The sequence below is a fragment of the Pelophylax lessonae genome (genome assembly GCF_965119305.1).
Source record: "Pelophylax lessonae genome assembly, chromosome: 5".
Lineage (NCBI taxonomy): Eukaryota > Metazoa > Chordata > Amphibia > Anura > Ranidae > Pelophylax > Pelophylax lessonae.
In genome coordinates this window covers 9,316,761-9,342,397 of record NC_138772.1, presented here as the reverse complement: position 1 = coordinate 9,342,397, position 25,637 = coordinate 9,316,761, and the positions used below count along the sequence as shown (strand labels likewise).

The window sequence follows — 25,637 nt, the reverse complement described above, 5'->3', positions numbered from 1 at the left end:
TCAAAAACGAGCAAGGGTAATAAGTTCAAGTACCTCACCCAGAGTACTACATATGAGGACTGCAGATATTCCTGTCATAGGAGTTTTTGGATCAAAAGACAAACAATCAAACTGTGTGGCCGGCTGGCTACCGCAACTGACCAAGGAACTGTAAGAAGATGTAATGTTTAATTCAAATGGTTTGAGTTTCAAGCAGAACTTTTGGGACCATCCGGTCCGGGTCTTCTGGGAAAAATAACTGTGTGTGCTAGGTCCCTTGGGCCATCGGGCAAGGACCTCCTGTGGATTACAAATGGCTGTGTGGGATGTCATCCACAGTCTTTATGAATGAAGATGTTGCTACCAAGGTTCAAAGTGTCCAAGAACTTTGGTGTGGGGTGCCCTGCTGGACTCCTTGTGCTTTCCCTGATACAGCAGGACTGTAGGCCATGAGAGACTGTGGCCTGCCCTGTTTCCTTAACAAAGTGCTTGGAAAGACAGCAGAGGGTGCTGTGCTTCACTTCAACAAAAGGACTCTGTCTAGACAGTTCGTGTTAGGGGGCAAGCTCTTCAGGGGAGGAGAGGACCCTGGCGTGTCAAGACACTGGCTAGCAGAGGTAGTCAGGGAGGGAGTGGAAAGGTCACCCTTACATTCCAGGAAGGAGAATCTTCCCACTCAACTGTTCAGATCAGTTAGGCTTGCATTTTCCTATGTGTATGCAGTTGACTAACCTTTGCTTCCCTTTTCTCTTATAGGTGGGACCACCTTAGAGTTAGACAGTAAGGATATTTGCATTGTATTTTTCTTCATTGTTCTCCACCAAATGAGTTTGTTTGGTGGGGGGTGCATCAGTTCTCATGCACCTCAAACTGTTTGTAAATTTGTACAGCAGAGTGCAAATATCTATTTTTCCACCGTAACTTATTTGTACATTAGTTTTTCCCTTTTCCAGGTTTGTGGGATACTCCTGATTGTTTTTTTGGCAGAGTTTTGATAGGAGGCAGCTTTCTCGGAGTCAGAGGGACCTGACTCGTTTGGTGTGGGATGAGTGTAACACCCTACAGGTAGGTGCTAGGTAAATGTATAGTGGGCCTTGTCTGCCTAACAGCAGGGCTGTGGTTTATTCAGTTAGGGTGTCATGGTTTCCAGGTGTGTCCGCTGAAGGGGGAGTCTCCCCACTGGCTCCTGTGAGAGGCTTCTCATAGGGCAGTGAGGGAAACCCAATCAGAGGATACATTCAGGCTTTTAGCTACCCCAGAAGGCAGATTATGCAGCAAAGGATTCTGGGAGTGGGTATAAGTTTGAGGGAGGCGCATGACACGAGGTCTTAGGCAGGAATCAAGAGTCCCAGGAGGGAGAGGACGGCTGTCTCTCCTCCTGTTAGCGGAAGCAGATGTCTCGGAGGTGCTGTCTGAGAATCCAGAGAGCGAGCTGAGGGGATCCGGTTTTTCCCGAGAACCAGCGGAGAGCGAGAGGGGTCTAGTCCCAGGAAAGCCTACACAGGTCGTGAGTACTGCGAATTGCCCCTGGGGGTCTGCCTAGTGTCAGAGGGGACCACTCCGGAGGAGGTTCTGGGGATCCAAGTGTGAGCTAGCTGTAAAGGGGCTGCCTGGTCAGAGGACCCTGAAGTGTTAAAGGGGGCGCCTGCAGTAGGGCCCTGAAGAGTCAGTGTACAGTTAAGAGTTGCAGCAGCACATGTAAAGGGAAAATACTACCTCAGTCAGTGAAGGGCTGGAGGGAGTTGTTCGGTGGCCTTGAGCTAAAGCAAAGTCAGGAGTCAAGGTTCTACAGTCCTGGGTCTTCTGGACTAAAGTCGGAGATTCAGCACAGTTTTCAGTGATACACAGTGTTCAAGCGTCAGGAAGCGCTGGTCAGCGTCGGCTGGCGTCAACTGGCATTTTTGCCAAAGAGTCCCAAAGCTGTACCTAGTTGAGCCAGAGGAGTATCCCACTCATTCCCTTCTCCCATCCCCTAAATACAATAAAACAACCAAACCAAAGATGCCGGAGTTGTCAATGTCTCAGTTCTCCCATCCAGGGTCGCAGCTCACATGGGCTGGAGAGGTAACTGGTAACAATGGCAGACCCACATCAGGCCACAGGCCTGGAAACTGTGCTACACATGCTTGGCCAGTCCATCATATTTACCCTCAGCTTCTTTAGCAAGGCAGTGTTTGTCTTACAGGTGTATTTGGGGTCGTTATCATGTTGGAATACTGCCCTGCGGCCCAGTCCCCAAAGGGAGGGATCTGTAACGCTCCTGCGTTTTATGTATAATGTGGATTTACAGCTGCAGAAATATTCCACTTCAGTAGTCATGTAGAGAAACGCTGAGACACCAATCCCAACTCCCAAGACTCATCATGTGTGGATAGTCTCAATTCAGCAAGTAGATACACACACTCAATAAGATGTTCCTAGAGTGACTTATGTATATAGTAATATAGTGATGATAGGCTGAAGAGACAGGTTGGGTAGAGATGGTAGATGACAGACACTTGAAAGGAATGTTCTTGAAAGTAAGATAGTAGCAGATGGGATGCAGATAGGTTAGCAATCATGTATGGTAGCAGATGATAGAGTAGCAGGTGAACATACAGGAGAGACCAACCCAGTGCAAGAGCAGATGGTAGTAGGCTCAAGAGCTAGCAATCTTAGTTAATGCAGATGTAGTAATAGTCCTTAGTATGCAGAGCTAGATAGTGTAAGCTTTAGTATGAAGGTTATAGAGGTTTCACCTGTGGGGTACTTATCACTAGTAGCAATGTAGCAGAGGAGAGGTTCGGCAAGAGCGGATGATCCGGTAGCGGGATACAGGGATCAGCAGCGTGGTTCCGATAGCGAGGTATGCTTGCAAGCATGAGAGCTTCAAGGCAGATTATGCGGCGTTGAACGAACATGTAAGTGAGACCGCCGGAGGTTGAAATAGCCGCTCCAGCGGCGCTCAGTGATGACAGCATCGGTCTTAAAGGTGTATGCGCACCTTACCAAAAGAGAATGGTGGGGCGCATACACTTAGGAAAAGTGGAATTAGGGTAACCAAAGGTACCAGAACATTACAGGATCATACTGCCTCAGTATATCACAGTACATGTTGCCATTCATGGTTCCCTCAATGAGCTGTAACTCCCCAGTATTGGCAGCACTCATGCAGCCCCAGACCATGACACTCCCACCACCATGCTTGACTGTAGGCAAGACACACTTGTCTTAGTACTCCTCACCTGGTTGCCGCCACACCCGCTTGACACCATCTGAACCAAATAAGTTTATCTTGGTCTCATCACATCGCAGGACATGGTTCCAGTAGACCATGTCCTTAGTCTGCTTGTCTTCAGCTAACTGTTTACAGGCTTTCTTGTGCATCATCTTTAGAAGAGACTTTCTTCTGGAACGACAGCCATGCAGACCAATTTGATGCAGTGTACGGCGATTGGTCTGAGCACTGACAGGCTGACCCCCCACCCCTTCAACCTCTGCAGAAATGCTGGCAGCACTCATACGTCTATTTCCCAAAGACAACCTCTGAATATGATGCTGAGGATGTGCACTCAACTTCTTTAGTCAACCATGGTGAATTGCCGGTTCTGAGTGAAACCTGTCCTGTTAAACTGCTGTATGGTCTTGGCCACCGTGCTGCAGCTCAGTTTTAGGGTCTTGGCACTCTTCATATAGTCTAGGCCATCTTTATGTAGAGCAACAATTCTTTTTTTCAGATCCTCAGAGAGTTCTTTACCATGAGGTGCCATGTTGAACTTCCAGTGACCAGTATGAGAGAGTGAGAGCGATAACACCAAATTTAACACACCTGCTCCCCAATTCACACCTGAGACCTTGTAACAATAACGAGTCACATGACACTGGGGAGGGGAAATGTCTTAATGGGCCTGAAGGAGTTAACTCCATTTTTTGTATGCAACCATCTGTTCCCATTACATAAGTCTGAGCCACACGTAACATTGTTTGAGGTACATGCAATACTTAGTAACTTATTTGGAGCTCAAGGTCCAGCTTTGCTGATAAATGTTCTTTTTTTAGTTATCTATATGATTTTAGCTAAATTCCACTTTTTGTATTAGCCTATAGAATGTTGCCATTTCAGCATGTTTCCTGATAAGAGAACCACCTCCCCCCCTGCTTGTGCCTATATAAACTGGATACAATATTAAACTTTTGAGAATTGGTTCACCCACTAAGCTGTCTGCGTGTTTCATATTGTGGGGGATCATATCTCCCAGGCCTGTTTTTACACAGAAATGACTGACTGAATAATTGGCCAAGGGCTATAAAGGGAAGGGTCAAGCGGACCACCAACAGTTTTGGGGGCTCGTCCGGGATTGGAGGGTCATCTCTCAGCCCTGGTGAGTAAAAGACACTTTTGATTTGTCTGTCTGTCCAGGGGTCCGAGACTCTGACCACGATTCCAATCCTTGAACCTAGAATACGCTCCGGGAGCGTATCAGGAAATAAGCGTCTCAGGGAGACGTTGTAACTGTCTCAAAGGAAGGACAGAATTTTTTTTAAAGAGGTTTCAGGGAAACCTGGGGGTCTTCGGGGAAGACCCGTTCTTCAGGGAAGAACAAATAGATGTCAGTCAATTCTGTGTAAAATCTTCTTTTTGCTTATATCTTCCTATCGCATAGAGTTATAAGGATTAAAGTATAAGATAATTTGTTTGTGTGACCAGAGGTTTTAATTGGTAAGTGTGTATAAACTGGTTGGTCACTGATTACTTCACTGTATGTCAACTAACCAAACCACATTTGGTGATCAATAAGATACGGGCAAGCCCGAGTATGAACGTGGTCCAGGCCCATTTTGTCTAGAGACAAGGTTAATGCCGGTATTATATCGGACTTAAAACTAGTGGGAGGCACTAGTGAAGACGGTCATACTACATTGAAGCACCATATTACTGGTTAGACATATATTGAAGCTGTGTATATGTAATTGTATATGACTTGTATAAATTGCGCCTGCGGACTGTTAATACAACACACCGGACCTGACAGCGACAGTCACATTATTACTGTAAAATTGACTGACCGATTGTAACCCATGTGACTCTTTCCTTTGTTTATTTTTTCTGTCGCATAGAAGTGTTAAGAATTAATGTATATTGTTTTGTGAAATATACTGAATGTTTAAGTGACATTAGGAGACAGGTAAATCACAGGAAAGAGAGTTTTGTAGTCCGTCCGCATTCTCTTTAAGTAAAGGTTATTTGTACAGTAATATCTTTAAAATGAGGAAGAATCAAATCAAACAAATCCCATCCCCCGATCCAGGCAAGACGTGCAGGTCATATTTTGCAGGATGGTTAGAAAAGATAGGAAGTTGTAATCCCCTTCCCCAACATAAGGACAGTGATAGTTTATTTTTAGTAAAAAGACTATCTAGGTGACAGAAGGGTTTTCCCATATTTCTTGGGCGACCTGCAATAAAATATGAAGTACATGGAAAAGGCGGGGAGAATTGGTTTATGTATGCCCTGTATTGGTATAATAGAATAGGAAATGTTCAACATAAGTCCCCTGGATGTAGGATGATTATATGCCCCTTAAGAGGATGGAGTCAGGCCTATACTAAACAGACTTTTGGCCGAAGGTATATTTAAAGAAAGGTTTTCACCTCACAAAAGCTCGTTCCTTGCTGCAGATATAGTTCTTATCGCGGTCACTAGACACCAGTATCTCACAGTACCTGTAAACCTTGAACCCTGATACATTCCTAGGGAGGGAGTCACTCTTTGCACAGAGTTAGAATGTGCACTATGGGTCTCAGCATTACCAGATATGTACAATTCTTTATTTTTTTTATATATAGAATTTTTTGAAGTTTTGCCATTTATACATTTGTGCTTATCTCGTAAGATAGGGAGAATAATAGCAATGAACAAACACACTGTTTTATTAGGCAAAACATAGATCGCCATAAACGGCAAGGATACTTTGAGTGATATTTTAGGGGTATCCTCTATTGAAGGAGGGGAACCTCTGGTCAAGATTTTTGATAGATTGGCACAAGGCCAAAAGTTTTTTGTAAGATTGGCACCGAGCCAAAAAGTTTTTAGTTTTATATCTGATTGTAGCATGCAAGTGGTATCTGATGTGCCACCTCTACTGACAGCCATACCATCCGATGCTACCCACTTTATAGTGATTGGTTTAAGTAATGCGTTTTTTTTTTTTAGTGGACGAGGAAACACCGCCATCTTTGTTTCTTGTTTTTCAGTAGAAATGTCTTAGGGCCATGTAGACGATTCAGTTGTCTGCTCTATAGTTCTCCAGACCATGCAAGAGGGGATGGACATCTGCTCATGGGTCAGTCCCGCTACAATATGTATATGACATATGTAGTCACTCTGTGGAGGCCAGTCAGAGCAAGTGAGTTTATTGAGAAATGTACATGTATGTGGACACAAAGTGTCACAGGAATAATGACAATGGTGTCAGGAAAGTGTTGTTTACCTTGGTTTGTTCTCACAGAGGGGGAAAGGAGAGTCAGTCACCAAGGAGCTGCAGGTCTAGTGGGTCTTGCCAGCCCACAGTGGGTCTTGCCTGCCCACAAACCAGGATCATTGATTGCAATGGATCCGACTGCTCCTATTTTCTGATAACATTTTCAGACAAGCCACAGGTCCAGAAATGCCACAAGAAATGTTGAATGTGTTTATGTATCTGAAAACTGCTATGGTTGTAGCGCCTGCACTGGGCATCCCGCATTATGGAAAAATGTTTTGTGTTTATGCAAGGGACAATTGTAAGACCATGACAGGTGTACTTGCCCAGGAGTATGGTGGTAAACTTTGCCCTATAGTTTTTCTTGAAAGATGGTCGCAGTTCAGGTCTAAGGCATGCCTGAAATGGCTCCAAGCATAACATCTTGTGAGATGGTACTGGGGATGGCCACATCATTTACCCTACGTAGGCCCCAGTTTTTGAATGGGTTACTGGGATTAAAGGGTGTGTTACACCACAATATGATTGTATAGACATAATATATCAGAACACGTCTCCAGCAGATGTGTCCTCCATAGCCATAGAAGGAGCAGAGGATGTCTTTGTAGATGATTCCTGCTCCAGGCCAAAAGATCACACTTTGTTAGAAGCCATAAACGCATGCTACAGAACAGGTTTTAAGGAATTGGGTGATGATTTAGAAAAAGTTGAGAATGGCCTTTTTCTAAAAGAGGGGAGCTCTTGTATGTATCCCCACAGCTAGTGCCCCACTATTTATTGCCTAGTATTATGGAATTGGACACAGGGGGTGGGAGAGAACATATGAAGTATAACTGACAGTTTTTTTTTTATATTTGCAGGCCCACCTAAATTAGTGAAAGCATATGTTGCTAGATGCATCACCTGTATTAGGAACAAACAATCCAAACATATAAGGTCAAACATGAGCATCTACAATACCCATCAACCCCATTCACACATCTACAAATAGGTTTTCACATATAGGCCCAAAGCAGGGAAGAAATAAGAGTTCCTTTTAGTCAATAGTGGATGGGTTCAGCAGCTGAGTGAAGACCAAAAAAGGGAGATGCCCACACAGTGGCACGCATTCTCAGTCAGGAGATTATTCCTGGATGGGGGTGCCTGCTTTGAATTAGTTCTAATAATGGTCCAGCTTTCATATCAAAAAGATGCCAGAAACTAGTCAAAATCCTGAAAAATAGAGCTCCGGAATAGTGGAAAGGATGAAAAGGACAAGTTGAGAAAAGAGTAATTGAAATTTTGAATCAAGTAGAACGAAAAGTTGCTCGCACCTTTCTTTTCACAGATACCAACCCATTCCTTGGAGGAGGGAGATGAAGTAGTGAGCAAGCTGTCACCACATAACAAGACCAAGGCTGGATTTCGTTTTGGACCAAAAGACAAAGGTAGTCGCAGTGATCAGAATCGCTGTCCTTGTGGAAGACCAACAAGCCCGGATCCATGCCAGTCGAGTAAAAATAGGTCAAGGTGGATTGTGCGAAGCAAGATAAAGACACAGATAAAAGGTGGAAAATCCTCGAAGAGCGAGTGAAGCAGGTATTCTAGTCTCTGAAAATTAGCAAAATGACTGTATTCATAGCAAAGAACTTTGGCAAGCTGTGGATTTTGTTGGTGGCACTAGTATTTTTAGTGTTCATCCCAACCTGGATCATAACTAACTGTATATATCACCCAGCGGATCTGGGGCCCCTTGGAGGAATTTGTGGTACCCCTAACGCCACCAGCCCAGATATAGTATCAGAGATAACTCAGAAAAGGAATAAAAGAGCCCTGTCCCATAGTTCAACCTCCCAGATAGCCATCACACAAACAAATGGCATGACACAATTTTAGTATAATTCCTCTAACACACAGGTAGCTACTTTTATAGTGCCTTATGAAACGATACTCCCTGGTAGTGATGATACCATACAGTATAATGATAGGAGATTAGGCCCAGGAACTGTATTTATATGTGTCACGGACAAATATTGGGGAGACCATTGTGACTATTTGGGATCAGTGGGTTGGAACACGGGAGACGATTGGGAGTACAAACCTACTACTAGCAAGGATAAAAATAGAAAGACACTTATAAGCAGAATGACAATTGTTAAACATGTTCCCGAGCAATTTAGCTTAACCATAGAAAATCCTAGTCCAGAAGATAGTGGAATTTACGTTTTGGGTATCTGGTGGAGATCAGAGTACATTAGCTTCAGAAAGCCTTTTTAGCTAAAAGACATATATGGCTCTTCTGAGTGGCCATCACAGGTACAAGAGACGAATCCTTTAAGGCCCTGTGTGCAGACTTTGGGAGAAATGGTAGCTATAGCAGATCCCATCTGTGAGGATACGATGCCCATAGAGACAGGGTGCTCTGATGTAAACTTACGGTTAGAATGGATGAGGTATAGTGCTAGCTCACATAACATGTCAGATTGCTATGTCTGTGGAGGAGCTAGGCCGCACTTGGGTACGTTGCCCCTTAACATCCCTGAGAATGTAGAAACTTGTTTTCTTAGCCTCTATACCAATACCTCTAGTAACCATTCTAGCTGTGAAACATGGAAAAAGGAATGTCCCATCATAGCTGAAAAATCTAGGCCCACTGGGTCTATCACCATTTACCCAGGTAATTATACATGTTACTTCAGACATAGTGGTGGGGGCAGGTATTTAGGTAACTTTACAGAGGGATATTGCTCCACCTACAGGTCCACTATAATAGAGTATCAAACAATGTCTCTGGGAGACATTTACTGGATATGTGGAGATATGAAAATAAGGACTAGGTTGCCTTTGAAGTAGACAGGAGAGTGTGCCCTTGCCAAAGTGATAATGCCCCTACACATATTTACTGAAAATGACAAAAACACATACCAGCTTAAGGGGAACACTAGAACTACAGGAAAAGAAGAGAAGCTCCTATAGGAAGTTTTGATCTACATGTATATATAGATGCCATCGGGGTCCCAAGAGGGGTCCCTAATGAATTTAAAGCTAGAGACCAAGTCAAAGCCGGTCTTGAGTTCTTTATCTCTCCCCTTGTCACCATAAATAAAAATGTAGATTGGATAAATTATATCTATTATAATCAGCGGAGATTTGTTAACTATACAAGGGATGCCTTAAAGGGCATAGCAGAACAACTAGAAGCCACTTCCCAGATGGCATTCCAAAACAGAATGGCTCTGGATATGATCCTTGCAGAAAAAGGTGGTACCTGTATATACAGTATATTGATAAAGTAGATGGATGCTGTACTTACATTCCTGATAATACTGGCCCCAGGGGTAAGGTCACTCTGGCCATTCTGTGTAACTGAAAAAGAATTCTGGCATTGACAACCCTTGGGATCAGTATTTTGGATGGTTTAATAGTTGGAAACAAGTGCAGCTAGGAATTATCATTGTTAGTATATTTGTTATAGGTGTCGTAATACTTTGTGTAGTTCCAATCATGGGAGTAATGGGCAACAATAAGGAGGAACACGTACTTGAGGCAAGCAAGAATCCAAAATATCCCCTTAGGCATAAACCCAAACGGGAAGTATTTAACAAGGCAGATCAAGCTTGGGCCCCTCATGGTTCCCCTCATGGACAGGGTGGGGGGATAGATATGATGAAAAGGCTAAATAATTACTATAGAATTATTGATGAGATTATGGAAAAAAAATTCAGACGATATTAACCTATTAAATATTGAACAAAGAGCACTTAGAAAAGTTAGAATTGCATGATCTGGCCATTGAAAGCATGAGTGCAGCACTAACTGGTCTCTGTGAACATACAGAGGATTATGAATGTTGTACCTGGATACATAATACCACCACTGAAGTGCCTGACTATTATGACATAATTGCTCAACACCGGAAAGAGGTTAATAAACTACAAGAGGAAGCCCGTAGCATTGCACAAATTGGAGTCCTTTTGGAAATTTAGGAGGTTTTGGGCTAGGAGGAATATTTTCCTGGTTGAGAGATATAGCTGTTATAATTGTCCTGGTCTCACGTTTTCTATTATTTTTATATGCATGTTTCAAGCTCATTATGTGTTTAATCGCTAAAACCACTAAAACCCCTGATCCAGGTGCTGAGAGCAGAATTTACCTCAGTCTTTATCATAACAGAAGCTCTGATTGTAATAATGTTGCATCATCTGAACAAAGTACCCCATTAGGACAAACCCAACCTTCTTCCCCAGACTATCAGGATTATGTAAAACAATATAATAATAAAGGAAAATCATGTAAATAAAGTCATGATTTTAAGAGGGTGATTGAAGGAGTTAACTCCATTTTTTGTATGCAACCATCTGTTCCCATTACATAAGTCTGAGCCACACGTAACATTGTTTGAGGTACATGCAATACTTAGTAACTTATTTGGAGCTCAAGGTCCAGCTTTGCTGATAAATGTTCTTTTTTTAGTTATCTATATGATTTTAGCTAAATTCCACTTTTTGTATTAGCCTATAGAATGTTGCCATTTCAGCATGTTTCCTGATAAGAGAACCACCCCCCCCCCCTGCTTGTGCCTATATAAACTGGATACAATATTAAACTTTTGAGAATTGGTTCACCCACTAAGCTGTCTGCGTGTATCATATTGTGGGGAATCATATCTCCCAGGCCTCTTTTTACACAGAAATGACTGACTGAATAATTGGCCAAGGGCTATAAAGGGAAGGGTCAACCGGACCACCAACAGGGCCCAATTTGGACATTTTCTCTTAGGGGTGTACTCACTTTTGTTGCCAGCAGTTTAGACATTAATGGCTGTGTGTGGAGTTATTTTGAGGGGACAGCAAATTTACACTGTTATACATGCTGTACACTCACTACTTTACATGGTAGCAAAGTGTCATTTCTTCAGTGTTGTCACATGAAAAGATATATCAAAATAGTCGCAAAAATGTGAGGGGTGTACTCACTTTTGTGAGATACTGTATATATATATATATATATATATATATATATATATATATATATATATTTGTATACAGTACTAACCAGCAGGCATGTAATGCCATAATGAAAATTAATCCTTACTGGGATTCTAATTTCATAACAAAAACAGTAAATTCAGTATACTTCAGTCGATAAATAATAATGGGGATCGTGGATGAATGTAAGATCCTTCATAGGTAAGCCTGTTGTCACAGTGCTAATCAGGCCATGATGTAAGCTGTAGATCTGGCAGCTTGGTGATGAAGGCAGATATAAAATAGACATGTCTAAATAAATACAGAGCCAGCAAGATAAAATGGATAAAGGACAGATAATATAGAAAGTATATTATCACCAATGTCCCTATATAGCCCCCAACCGAATGAGCCAAGGCACTGAGAATGGCGTCTGGCGTCAATCGGCCCGGCTCGTCTCGCCGGCCCCTCCCTGCTGCAGATCGCACATGCGCAGTAGCACGGCAGAGAACTGCAGCAAGGTGGAGTGAACGAGTCTGAGGGAATGGGGAGGGAACCTCCCACAAACCACAGAATGTGCCGCCCAGGACACTGGGGAAACCCACAGGGCCGGTGACGGCGCTACCAGCCGCTCCTCCCTGAACACGGGAAAACAAAGTGTCTCCAATAGCTTAGCAATATAAGAATACATGCACTATGGAGGTATTAAGAGAATTACACTTCATATCAATAAGAAAAAATATATACAATTAATGCGCAGTATCTGTGCTCCAACTCACACCCCACCCCACCCCACCCTATAATATATTCATAAAGGAGCATCCATGTGAATTTAGACAAATCCAAACAGTTTGTGTCATGTTGGGATAAACCTGTGTCATCCACCTGTTCAGCTGATCTGTTTATGTGTACCTTGCCACATTCAGATTGTTACTATTGGTAAGGTGAAACTTGTACATCTTTGTGCTTATATACATCCAAAATAGCATTGCATTGATGAATATCATGTCATGTTGGATTTTGATTTTCATTCGTATCCTTTCCCTTACTTTCTTAGACATTTTGATCTAATTATGTTTGATATTCTCCAGAAGAAGCGCGGCTGCGCGAAACATGTAGAGTGACTCCACCGCCTCCGTTGGAGACTACCTACCATTACTACATCCTACTCCATTCCAGAAGTGGAATATGGGGTCCTTTTCCTACATTGTTTATAATAATATCGGTTGGTTTGGTGGTGTTTATATGTCAATTTTCAACACGTATATTGATGGTGTTGTATATTTTAAAGGCAATGTTATATGTATTTGTCAACAATTTTAATATTTCTTAAATAAACTATACGTTTTTATGACAATGGAGTCAGTCATGGTGTGCCAACAAAGTCCATTTCTAGTTTGCTATTCTTTCCACCCTCAAAGAGAAAAAAATATCTTTTTTAAACAGCAGCCTGCAAAAACTTGCGGCCAAAAGAGGCATTCGAAGATACCAACACATCCACCTTGTAGAATTTTGTGAACGTGTGCACTGACAACCCAGTTGCCACCTTGCAAACTTGCATCACTGACAACTGATGGCAAAAAGCCCAAGAAGTACTCAGCACTCTAGTGGAATGCTCCTTCACTGGGAAAGGAAGAACCTGACCCTTCAGTCAAGAAGCCTGAACCACCGTCTGCCTGATTCATCTGGATATGGTCGCAGCAGACATAGCCAATCCTTTGAGGTCCTTCGGTGAAGGATTCAGTAGCCACCAGGTAAACTCTAATTGCCCAAACCACATTCAAAGAATGCAAAGCAATTTCCTTGGGTTGCTTGGGCTTACGACAGGATGAAGGAAGCACAATGTCTTCATTCAAATGGAAAATCAGAAATAACCCTAAGAAGAAACAACTGATTAGGTCGAAGTACCACTTTATCTCTGTGGACCACCAGATAAGGTGAACGGCAAGATAACGCCGTCAGTTCAGACACCCTGTGGGAATAAGTGATAGCCACCAAAAAGGTACCCTTCCGATAATGTAAGCAGGGGAATCTCCCTGATCTCAAAAGGAGCTTTTTGAAGAACCGATAATACCAAATTCAGATACCACGGAGGTAATGGGGATCGTCTCGGAGGCGCCATATGACACACCCCTGAAGAAAAGTGCGAATCAGGGCATGCGTAGCTAAAGGACGTTGAAAAAACACAGCCAAAGCCAACACTTGGCCTTTGGTAGTGCCCAAAGCCAAACGCTGTTCAACCCCTTTTTTGAAGAAAAGTGAAAACCCTAGCTACCGAAAACAAGCGAGGGTGCACTTTCAACGATTCACACCATGAAATGTATGATTTCCACATATGATGATAGGTCTTCTTGGAAGTAGACCTCCTGGCCTTCAACAGTGTAGGAATCAGAGTCAGAAAGACCTCTATCCTTCAATACCAGGCTTTTAACAGCCACACCGTTAAAGCCAGTGACTGTAAAGCAGGATGGAAGATCGGCCCTTGAGATAGCAGATCTTTCCTGAGAGGAAACCTCCAAGGAGCCACCAGTGTGTCTGTGGCATCAGCCAGAGGATCCCTTGAGCTGGCCACAAACCTCTGAACCTTCTTGTTGAGTCAAGAAGCATACAGGTCGACATTAGATGTCCCCCCACTGGAAACCCAGGAGGTGAAACACCTCCGGGTGCAGGGACCACTCCCCCCTGATCCAACACCTGACTCTTCAGGTAATCTGTCTGCCAGTGGGATATGCACAGCGGAAAGGGCTGGAACAAAATTTTCTGCCCATAATAGGATCTCGGCCACCTCCCGGGCTGCCAAGACACTCTTCGTGCCCCCTTGATGATTGATGCAACTTGTCTGGGGGAAGAAAGACCCTCGCCAAAGTGGTGTCCAGAGTCAGGCCCAGGAAATCCAGTCTCATTGAAGGTATCAGGACGGATTTTTTAAAATTGATGTTCCAACCAAAAACTCTTGCAGGGTTCTAACAGTGACAGTCAAGTCGACCAACAGGGATGAGAAAGTCCACACTCAATAGGAGATTGTCAAGGTACCCCAGTACCGAAAACCCCCATTGGCGCAGAATGCCAACACTGGAGCCAGTACCTTGGTGAAGACCCTGGGGGAAGAGGCAAAACCAAAGGGTAATACCACAAATTGATAATACTCCTCTTCTATAGCGAAGCGGAGAAAACGCTGATGTCCAGCGTAGATAGGGATGTGTAGATATGCGTCCTTGATATCTATGGAGGCCAAAAAGTCTCCCTGGTGTAGGGATGCCACTCCCATGCGAATGGACTCTGTTTGAAACCTCTGTACCCGCACAAAGCGGTTCAAAGCCTTGAGGTCCAGGATTGGTCGCACTTTGCCTTCCTTCCTGGGCACAATAAAAAGGTTTGAATAAAATCCCTGAAAACATTCCTGAGATGGAACTGGCACAATCACCCTTTGTGACAGCAGATCTTGCACTGCCTCACGGAGATCCCTTATCTGAAGAGAAGCGCAGATTGGACGGGAAGAACCTGTCCGACAGTCGAGACCGAAATTCGATCTTGTTCCCTTATCGGATCAGTTCATGAACGCATTTGTCCTGAAACAAGAATTCCATGGTTCCGGAAAGAAGCGAAGACGACCCTCCACCCCGAAATAAGGTGAGGGCGCCCCTTCATGCAAACAAGGATTTGTCTGCAGATCTGAATTGGCCTGTCTTCGGTTTGCCTGACCACGTCTTCTTGGAACTCTTAGAAGACCTGAATGGCTGTCCTTTTACTTGCGACCTGGAGGTGCGAAAAAGCCACCTATGAGCAGTAAGAGAAGGCCCCCGTCTAGCACGTGGCGCCTTGCCCTTAGAGGATTGAGGGAGAAGAGTACTCACCGTAAGGCCTTTGATCAACTCTTTCAGGAAGGATACAAACAACCTCTCCCCCATAAAGGGAAGGTCAGAAAGAGCCTTTTTTGAAGCCTGGTCTGCAGACCAGTTTTTTAGCCACACCATGCGTCTAATAGCAATCCCCACTGCAGACACTCTGGCTACCAGTGGAGCCGCATCCAGCGACGCATCACATATGTATATATATATATATATATATATATATATATACACACACACATACATACATACACACACATACACATATATATATATATATATATATATATATATATATAAACACACACAAACAAACACAGAAGGGCTTGAGCCATTTGTTCCAAGAGCTCAATCAGCCCCAGAGAGAGCTGTTCCGTTTCCCAGATACCTTTTAGTAACTTCACCCATTTAGTGACAGTCTGCTACACCAGGGTGGTCACAAAAATTGGTTTCAATATGGAGCCCGCTATCACATGTAAATGGCAGGACAGAGAATCAATCCCTCTATCAACGGGGTTCATAAAGGCCGGGGATTCTTCCACCGGGACCACAGTAGACTTATTCAGTCTGGAAACTGCATGATCCACCTTTGGTGGCATGGTACAACAAGTGGAGACCTTATCCGCGAAGGGATAATGGCGTTTGAAACGTTTGGGCACCACTAACATATGTTTGATGTGCCCCCACTGTTCATTGACAATATTGTCAAAAAGTTACGGACAGGGGAACACTTTGCCTGATTTCTTGGATTTTGCGTGTGCCAAAAGACACCTGCGTTCCTGACGCTGTAGACTCATCCTTTTTAAAGTTTCTCGCACTGAAACTATAAGTGCTTCCACCAAGAATGGTGGGGGTGCATCTGCGGCGGCCATATATCTTCCTTTGAATCTGAAGATACAACATAGGGGGGCCAAGGCAAAAGGCGCTTACAGTTAGTGTTACTTTTTAACACTAAGTCAACTTTTGACACTAGGCATTCCAAAACTGCTGTAAGAGCTGACAGGGGATGCGACCCAGAAGGTTCGGCAGTTGCACTGAGGGGGGTCTTTAGGTGAAATATTGTTCTTGGACTCCATGTTACATAGTTACATAGTTACATAGTAGGTGAGGTTGAATAAAGACAATAGTCCATCCAGTTCAACCTGTGTAGGTGTGTGTGGCTGTAATCATCTCACATACCCCTGAATGTTCTGATCCTTTAGATGTAAGTCTAAGAGTATTTTGAAAGCCACCATACTACCCGCAGAAACCACCTCTTGTGGTAGAGAATTCCACAATCTTGTAGCCCTAACAGTAAAGAACCCCCCACGTTGCCTGAGGTTAAAACCCTTCTCCTCTAATCGCATTGTATGCCCTCGAGTACTCATGCAATCCCTTCGAATGAACAGCTTTTTTTCTAAGCTGGGATCCCCATTAAGATATTTATAAATTGCTATCATGTCCCCCCTCAGACGTCTCTTCTCCAGGGAGAATAAATCGAGCGATTGTAGACGCTCTTCATAGTCAAGGTCCTCCAATCCCCTAATTAGTTTAGTTGCCCTTCTCTGGACTCTCTCCAGCTCCAACACATCCCTCCTGAGGACTGGCGACCAGAACTGGACAGAATACTCCAGATGCGGTCGGACCAGAGTTTTATAAAGTGGAAGGATTATAGTCTTATCTCTGGAATACATCCCTTTCTTTATGCATGCTAATATTCTGCTGGCTTTGGCAGCTGCCGCTTGACATTGCATGCTGTTGCCTAATCTATCATCAACCAAGACTCCCAGATCCTTCTCCATTTTTGATTCCCCCAAGGGTTCCCCTCCTAACGTGTATTGTGTTTTTATGTTTTTAGTCCCCAAGTGCAAAACCTTACACTTCTCCACGTTAAACCTCATTTGCCATGCCGTTGCCCACTCTGTAATTTTGTCCAGGTCATTCTGTAGGATATCTGCTTCATGCTGTGCAGTTATTGCCCTGGCCAATTTTGTGTCATCTGCAAAAACTGATAACGAACTACGGATCCCGTCCTCAATGCTGTTTATGAATAAATTGAACAAGGTTGGTCCCATGACTGAGCCCTGGGGCACCTCGCTTACAACCTCAGACCAGTCTGAGTATGCGCTGTTTATTACCACCCTTTGGACACGCCCTTTAAGCCAATTCCGTATCCAAGAGCAAACTCTGCTGTCGATACCTGCAGACCTTATTTTATAAATTAAGCGCTTGTGGGGAACTGTATCAAACGCCTTAGCGAAATCCAAGTACACCACATCCACTGGTCTCCCCCTATCTAGCTCACAGCTTACCTCCTCGTAGAATGCTAAGAGATTGGTTTGACAAGAACGCCCATTTGTAAACCCGTGCTGATTACTGCTGTTGATGCTGTTGTCTTTAGCAAACTCTACGATATAGTCCCTTATCATCCCCTCCAGAAGTTTACATACTATTGATGTCAAACTGACAGGCCTATAATTTCCCGGGATATGCCTCTGGCCCTTTTTGAATATCGGAATCACGTTAGCTTTCTTCCAATCCCCTGGTACATCTCCTGTCCTAATACTGTCAGCAAAGATCAGGAACAGTGGTCTGGATATAACCTTACTGAGTTCCTTGAGTACTATCGGATGTACGCCATCCGGACCTGGTGATTTGTTTGTGTTAAGTTTATCCAGCCTTTCCCTGATTTCACCCTCTGTTAGCCATAGTGGCAAGTCCTGTGTATTACTACTAACCATACAGTCATGGTCAGTGTACCCCTCCGTTTCCTGTGTAAAGACTGAGGAGAAAAAAGCATTCAGCACGGTTGCTTTTTCAGTGTCCTCTGTAACCATCCCCCCATCATCGCTAATTATGTGTGCAATATGCTCTGCCCTAGTTTTTTTGCTGTTGATATATTTAAAGAATTTCTTTGGGTTTTTTTTTACTATCCTCCGCTATTTGTCTCTCAAAGTTGATTTTAGCCATTTTGATTTCTTGTTTACTTTTCTTATTTGCCTCCTTGTATTGCTCGAAAGCCAATACTGTGCCCTCTGATTTATATTTCTTGAAGGCCAATTTTTTTCTCCTAATAAGTTTTTTAACGCTACGGTTTAGCCAGCCAGGTTTGGCTTTGTCTCTTCTAAATTTATTACCCATAGGAATGCACTGCAAGATGCCTTTGCCTAATATGTTCCTAAAGCATTCGCATTTTTCCTCTGTGATCAGGGATCCCAGGGTTTGGTCCCAGTTTACCCTTTCCATCAATGAGTACAATTTTGGAAAGTTTGCCCTTCTGAAGTTTAGGGTTCTTATGTTCCCCACTTGCCTTGTTATATTGTGATTTATACTAAATGTGATCATCCTGTGATCGCTAGAGCCCAGGTTGTCCTGGACTACTACCTCCGAGATTATGTCTGGGTCATTAGTGATCAATAGATCCAGGACTGCATTTTCTCTAGTCGGAGAGTCCACCAACTGTGACATGTAATTATCCAGTAAGTTTTCTGTGAATAGGCGGGCCTTCTGTGAGTGTGCAGTCCCCTCATCCCAGTCAATGTCGGGGGGATAATTGAAGTCCCCCAATATGATGACTGATCCCAATTTTGCCACTTTACTCATTAGTGCTAAGAATTCCAGCTCTACCTCCTCCCCTTGGTTAGGTGGCCTATAGCAAACCCCCACAATTACTTTCCCCTTTTCTCCTTCCCTATGGAGTTCAACCCACACAGATTCTAACTCCATACTCATCCCTTCCGTAATGTCACTCCTTTCTATCACCTTTATATTGTTCTTGACATAGAGACATACCCCTCCCCCTCTTTTTCCTACCCTGTCCTTCCGGTACACAGAATACCCTTGGATATTGGCCAGTCAGTCATGTGAGGGGTCGAACCAAGTCTCTGTTATTCCCACAAGGTCTATGTCCTCCTCATGTACTAATATTTCCAACTTTTATTAGCTAGGCTCCTGGCATTAGCATATACCCCTCTTAGTTTTACGGAAGTTGAGCGCAATTGCTGGTTATGTTTATTCCTGTTTGGTCTGAGGTTTTCCCGCACAGACCTACCGATTGACGTTGTGGACCTACTGTCGCTGCTGACCCTACAACTGCCTTCAGTCCTCTGCTCCCTCCTGACTGACTCTACTTCTGAGCCCTCCCCCCCGTCTCCTAGTTTAAAAGCCCCTCCAACTTGGTGGCCATCTTTCTCCCCAAAAGAGCTGTACCGTCCCCATTAAGGTGCAGCCCATCCTTACTAAAGAGCCGGTAGCCGACTGAGAAGTCAGCCCAGTTCTCCAGGAACCCAAACCCCTCCTTCCTACACCAATTCCTCAGCCACTTGTTAAGTTCCCTAATCTCCTTCTGCCTCTCCTGTGTGGCTCGAGGTACAGGCAGTATTTCAGAGAAAACCACCTTGGAGGTCCTTTTCCTCAATCTATTACCTAAGTCCCTGAAATCGTTCTTAAGGATCCTCCACCTACCTTTAACTTTGTCATTAGTGCCCACATGCACCATGACCGCTGGGTCATCCCCAGCCCCGCACAACAATCTGTCTGCCAGATCTGCGATGTGCCGAACTCGGGCGCCCGGTAAACAACAAACTGTTCGGTTCACGAGATCTTTTTTACAGATTGCCCTCTCTGTCCTCTTTATAATTGAGTCCCCAACTACCACAACCTTTCTAACCTTTCCTGAGTTACGGCCCCCCTTCTTCGTGGAGCCGTCCCTCCCCTGGAAGCTGGGGGAGGGTGCATGCTCCAGCACTGCCACTCCTGAGCTGATATCCCCCTCAACCTGCAACTCGGCAAATTTGTTAGGGTGTACCAACTCAGGACTGGCCTCCCTGGCACTCCTTACTCTACCCTTCCTAACAGTCACCCAGCTGCGTACCTCTGCTGCTTGCGTCTCCTCTATTCCTCCCTCCTCTATGCTGGCCCCTGCCAGCGCCTGATAGGTAATGTCCAAGCTCCTTTCCAGGTTGTTGATGCCACGCAGTGTTGCCACTGTGTTCTGTAGGTCCAGGATCTGGTCTACCAGAGCAACAAGTCGCTCACACCTTGCACAGCAGTATTCGCCCTCGATTGGTTCATCAAGGAACGCATACATGCAGCAAGAAGTGCACTGAGTGGCATCCCCAATCCTGTCGGACATTATTACCCACTACTCTATGGGGATATATTAACGACCTGCTCTTCCTTACCTACACTACCTCTGTCTCCCCTGGTACTAAACCTGGGGTCCTCACCAGTCGCTAATACCCTCACCAGTCACTAAGATACTCACCAGTCGCAAAGATCCAACAGACGCAAAGATACTCACCAGTCGCAAAGATACTCACCAGTCGCAAAGATACTCACCAGTCGCAAGATACTCACCAGTCGCAAAGATACTCACCAGTCGCAAAGATACTCACCAGTCGCAAGGATACTCACCAGTCGCAAGGATACTCACCAGTCGTAAAGATGCTCACCAGTCGCAAGATACTCACCAGTCGCAAGATACTCACCAGTCGCCAAGATACTCACCAGTCGCAAGGATACTCACCAGTCGCAAAGATACTTACCAGTCGCAAAGATACTTACCAGTCGCAAAGATGCCCACCAGTCGCAAAGATACTCACCAGTCGCAAGATACTTACCAGTCGCAAAGATATTCACCAGTCGCAAAGATACTTACCAGTCGCAAAGATACTCACCAGTCGCAAGATACTTACCAGTAGCAAAGATACTCACCAGTTGCAAGATACTCACCAGTCGCAAAGATACTCACCAGTCGCAAAGATACTCACCAGTCGCAAAGATGCTCACCCACTAAGTTTAAAAAGATGTAGTGTCACTTTAACCAGTTCTGGACCTGAAGGATTTGCCCCCTTAACCACTTTAGCCCCGGGGGATTTGGCTGCTCAATGACCAGTCCCTATTTTGCGATTCAGCACTGCGTGACTTTAACGGACAATTGCGTGGGCATGCGACGCTGTACCCACACGAAATTTACGTCTTTTTTTCCCCAAAAATAGAGATTCATTTTGGTGGTATTGGATTACCTGTGCAATTTTTATTTTTTGCGCTTTAAACAAAAAAATAGCGACAATTTTGAAAAAATTACAATATTTTTCAAATTTTTTTTATATGAAATTCTCAAAATAAAAAAATGTAACAATCAAAATTGTTTAACTTTTTTGGCCAATTTGTTTTCTGCTACATCTTTTTTGGTAAAAAAAAAAAAAATCGCAATAAGCGTATTTTGATTGGTTTGCGCAAAAGTTATTGCGTTTACTAACTACGGGAAAGATGTATGTCATTTTTATTGTTTTTTTTTTTACTAGTAATAGCGGCGATCTGCGATTTTTTTTTAGCAGGACTGAGACATTGCGGCAGACAGATCGGACCCCTAACTGACATTTTTGACACTTTTGGGGGTACCAGTGACATTACTACAGTAATCAGTGCTAAACATATGCACTGTCACTGTACTAATGACACTGGCAGGGAAGGGGTTAACTTTATTGGTGATCAAGGGGTTAAGTGTGTCCCTAGGGGCGTGATTCTTACTGTTAGGGGGCGTGGCTTGTGAGGTAATCACAGAGACATGCGATCCTTTATAGCAGGATCACATGCCTTTTGTGATCACTTCAGGGAGAAGGACGGACAGCTGTGTTTACATCAACTGTCTGTCCTTCTCAATCAGCGGGGGGAGATCGCGAGTGTCAGGCGGCCATTGGAGCCCCGGCTGACTAGCGGGAGCGTGAGCGCGCCACCGGCAGCGCGCTCGCTCCCTAGCTCCTCCCAGGCAAGTGACATACCGGTACGTCACTTTGCCCAGGAGCGGCCTCCTGCCGCAGTATATCTGCGGTGGGCGGTCGTTAAGTGGTTAATGACCAGGCCAATTTTTGCGATTCGGCACTGCGTTACTTTAATGGAAATTGCGCAGTTGTGAGACACTGTAAAAAAAAAAAAAAAACAATATTTTTCACATTCTGCTATATAATATTCCCAATTAAAAAAAAAAAAAAATTAAAAATCTACATTTTCATCCTTTTAGGCTAATTTGTATTCTGCTACATATTTTTGGTAAAAAAAAAAAAATCGCAATAAGCGTATATTGATTGGTTTGTGCAAAACTTAATCGGGCCTACAAACTAGGGGAAAGATTTAGGTCCATTTTATTTGTTTTTTTACTAGTAATGGCGGAGATCTGCATTTTTTAGCAGGACTGCGACATTGTGGCGGACAGATCGGACACCTAACTGACATTTTTGACACTTTTGGGGGGACCAGTGACATTACTACAGTAATCAGTGCTAAAAATATGCACTGTCACTGTACTAATGACACTGGCAGGGAAGGGGTTAACCTAGGGGTGATCAAAGAGTTAAATGTGAGCCTAGGGGAGTGTTTACTAACTGCGGAGGGAGGGGCTTGTGAAATGACCATAGAGACCTGTGTTCCTATATAGAAGGATCACAGGCGCTCTGTGATCATTCCAGGGAGAAGAACGGTCAGATGTGTTTACAACAGCTGACCGTCCTCTCTCAGCAGGGAGCGATCGCGGGTGGCTGGCAGCAATTGCGACCGCTGGCCCCGTGCATCGGCATCTCCGCTGCCTTGTGGGGGCAGAAGTGCCCTACCGGCGGTGCACGCTCACCCCCCCCCCCCCCCAGCACCACACGAGCGATCGACATAGTACTACGTCGGTTCGCGCAGCCGAGCCAGCCTGCCGCAGTAAAACTGCGGCGGGCGGTCAGCACGTGGATAAAAATGTTGCAAAAACGTGATTGCACCGCTGCACTGGCGGTACAGCAAGTACCAGCCTAACACAGTCTGTTAGTGTGTGTGAGGAAATCCACAAGAGACCCCAAAAAATGTTACCAAACCGATCAGGAGGCTTGCAGAAATGACCTGTATAGCAGAAAAATGAAATGACACAGGAATGAAAGCATCTGGGTCATGCCTAGAGTGTCTGATGCCTTGCCTATGCTGTCCAGCACCGTTAACCACAACAAAATGGCCGCCCCATGCATTCCTATGGGATAGATTTAGAAAATGGCTGCCCGTACATTACAATGAGGAATTCTGACAGTAATGCAGGGCAAGTCTACAGCAAAATGGCGGTCCCCACAGCGCGGAAGGGGGTCAATGACAAAGACATTGGATGGTCCCCAGGAGGGAACCCCACCAGAAAGAACACCCTCCCTCCCGCAGAACCGCCGCAATATATCAGCCGCCCAAAGGTAGGAACCTGTAATAGGAGGGGGGGGCAGCTGAAGGGGGGGCCTGGTATATCCGAGAGGCCAGGGGAACCGAGGGTCTGACTATTCCATGGAGGGGGCCCATGTCCACCCCGAGACCGCCAAAGAAATGACTCTTACTCACCATACCACAGATCAGGTGGGCGCCACTCCGAGCAGACTACCTCCCACCCAGGATGGGGGTGCTGCCAGACAAGGGGTACGCTGCGACTCAGGGCGTTTCAGGTCATCTGCGTCCCAGCGAGACGGTCCACTCGCGGGCTCATCCCTGTCCATCGGAGCACTGTCGTTGCGAGGCCTAGTGCTGGACTATAACCTGCTCATGCTTGCTGGCCGAGCTGGGAGACCTTAAGGATCTAGAATATCCAGTCCAAAACCCAGCCGGCTGTTGCTTGTAATTCTCCAGGAACTCTACTTAATGAATAAAGTACAAAAAAAGGTTCCCAAAAAATAACAGCTAAGACCGAAGTCCCAGCAGGGAACTAGGCCCTACTCTTAAACTAGGCAAAAACAAAACTAAGGGCTGTAGCAGTGGGGGTGTGTGATTATGTCTGCAGGGACTGCCCCATAGGCATGGTAAAGCTTTTTCCTGCCTAGTGTCCTATTCCTGATGGAAGGAGCATAACCCAATGGCTAAGATGATATGAAGCTGCATCTGTCAATAAACGATAGAGAAACAATTGTTTTCCATTGGCCTTGCAGAGACCTGTGTTTTGCTAGTGCAGAAATCACAGACCCCCTTTTACATCAGTGTCCTCAGTCCCCCCCTTCACATCACAGATCCCCTTTTACAGCAGTGTCTTCAGTCCCCCCCCCCCTTCACATCACAGATCCCCTTTTACATCAGTGTCCTCAGTCCTTCCTTCACATCACAGACCCCCTTTTACATCAGTGTCTTCAGTACCCCCTTCACCCCCCCCCCCTTTTACATCAGACTGACCCATCACAGAACCCCCTAGTCACAGGCTGACCCATCACAGAACCCCCTAGTCACAGGCTGACCCATCACAGACTGACCCATCATACCTCCCCCCCCAGACTGACCCATCAAATACTGACCCACCACAGACCCTGACCCATCACAGAACCCCCCCCATCACAGAACCCCCATCATAGTCCTCTCTCGATATTAAACTTCTGTCCTTTTCATAACAGCACAGCACTCCCCTCTACCCACAGAGCCCTACCTTATTCACACAAGACAGAAAAATCACAGCAGCCCTGGACAAAGGGCGGGACTTTTCACGTTCAAGGTGGATGATTGATTGCTGGGACCGCCCCACTGCCTAGCAACCAATCACCTGCTTCCTAACTTAAAAAGTGGTGCCCTTTGTTCAGAGCGGTCATGCTTCACGTCTTGTGTGAATAAGACAGACTGTGTGGGAAGGGGGCAATGCATCAATATTATGGAAGGGACAGACGTGCCACGCCAGCCATGCTATGAACATTATGGCAGCGCAGGCAGGCATACAAGCCGGTGGCGGGGACAGGACACACAGGCAACTACTTGGCGAGGCTGCTGTCCAGGTAGGATGGTTACTGGGGCTGGAACTATTCCGCCATTTAGTGACACCTGCCTTATACTGTTTGAGAGCAGACCAGGGGTCAAAGAACAAAAAACAATAATCTTACAGATGATCAATACCCTGTGACATGTCATTTAAATGATACCCCTGGTCTGCTCTCAATGGAAGGTAGTACATTAATTTATTGATTCCAATACAACAGGCCAGGAGAAATTGGATGTTGGATGATAATTTGGTTTGTACACTTTGTATCAAGAACAATTGCAACATTTTTCCATAAAATACAGTTTTCGCATGGTTTCATTCTTTGTTCGATCTCAGTACTGCTTATCTCTTGCAGCCAAAAAATTGAATTTGGAGATTTGCAAGAGGCTGAGAGCAATAGAAGGGACTTTGAGTGAAAAAGAGTTAGGAAAGTCCAATCTCCAACTTACTGTATGAGGGAGAGAAACTACCTAACCTAGTAAGAATAAAAGCTACTGGTGGGTAACCACAATTTAGGGTTGAGGAAGGCACACACTTCCAGGGATCTAAAGCGTAATACATTGAGAAAATGTCTGAATATCACTGTTACATCCTATGCAGGCTCCTCCCTATTACAGCCTATGAAGTCTATGAAATGCTGTGTTGACCTTTTCTGAATTCAGGAAATAATCACTCTCACTTA

General features: G+C 44.7%; 1 protein-coding gene and 1 pseudogene across 2 annotated transcripts in view; one reads left to right on the top strand and one right to left on the bottom strand.

Annotated features, from left to right (window-relative positions):
- The window catches only part of LOC309555538 (NACHT, LRR and PYD domains-containing protein 3-like), a gene marked incomplete at both ends in the record, with an annotated part of 102,045 nt that continues 76,408 nt past the window's right edge, over positions 1-25,637 (bottom strand). Inside the window, one exon of the mRNA XM_082257604.1 lies at positions 1-148. Within this exon, the coding sequence (XP_082113730.1) occupies positions 1-148 (148 nt within the window). The remainder of the gene's footprint in view (positions 149-25,637) is intronic.
- LOC309555540 lies at positions 53-25,611 on the top strand (annotated as a pseudogene). Its single transcript has 5 exons — positions 53-150; positions 736-751; positions 967-1,044; positions 8,736-9,485; positions 25,556-25,611. The product of its transcript is annotated as an uncharacterized misc_RNA (transcript).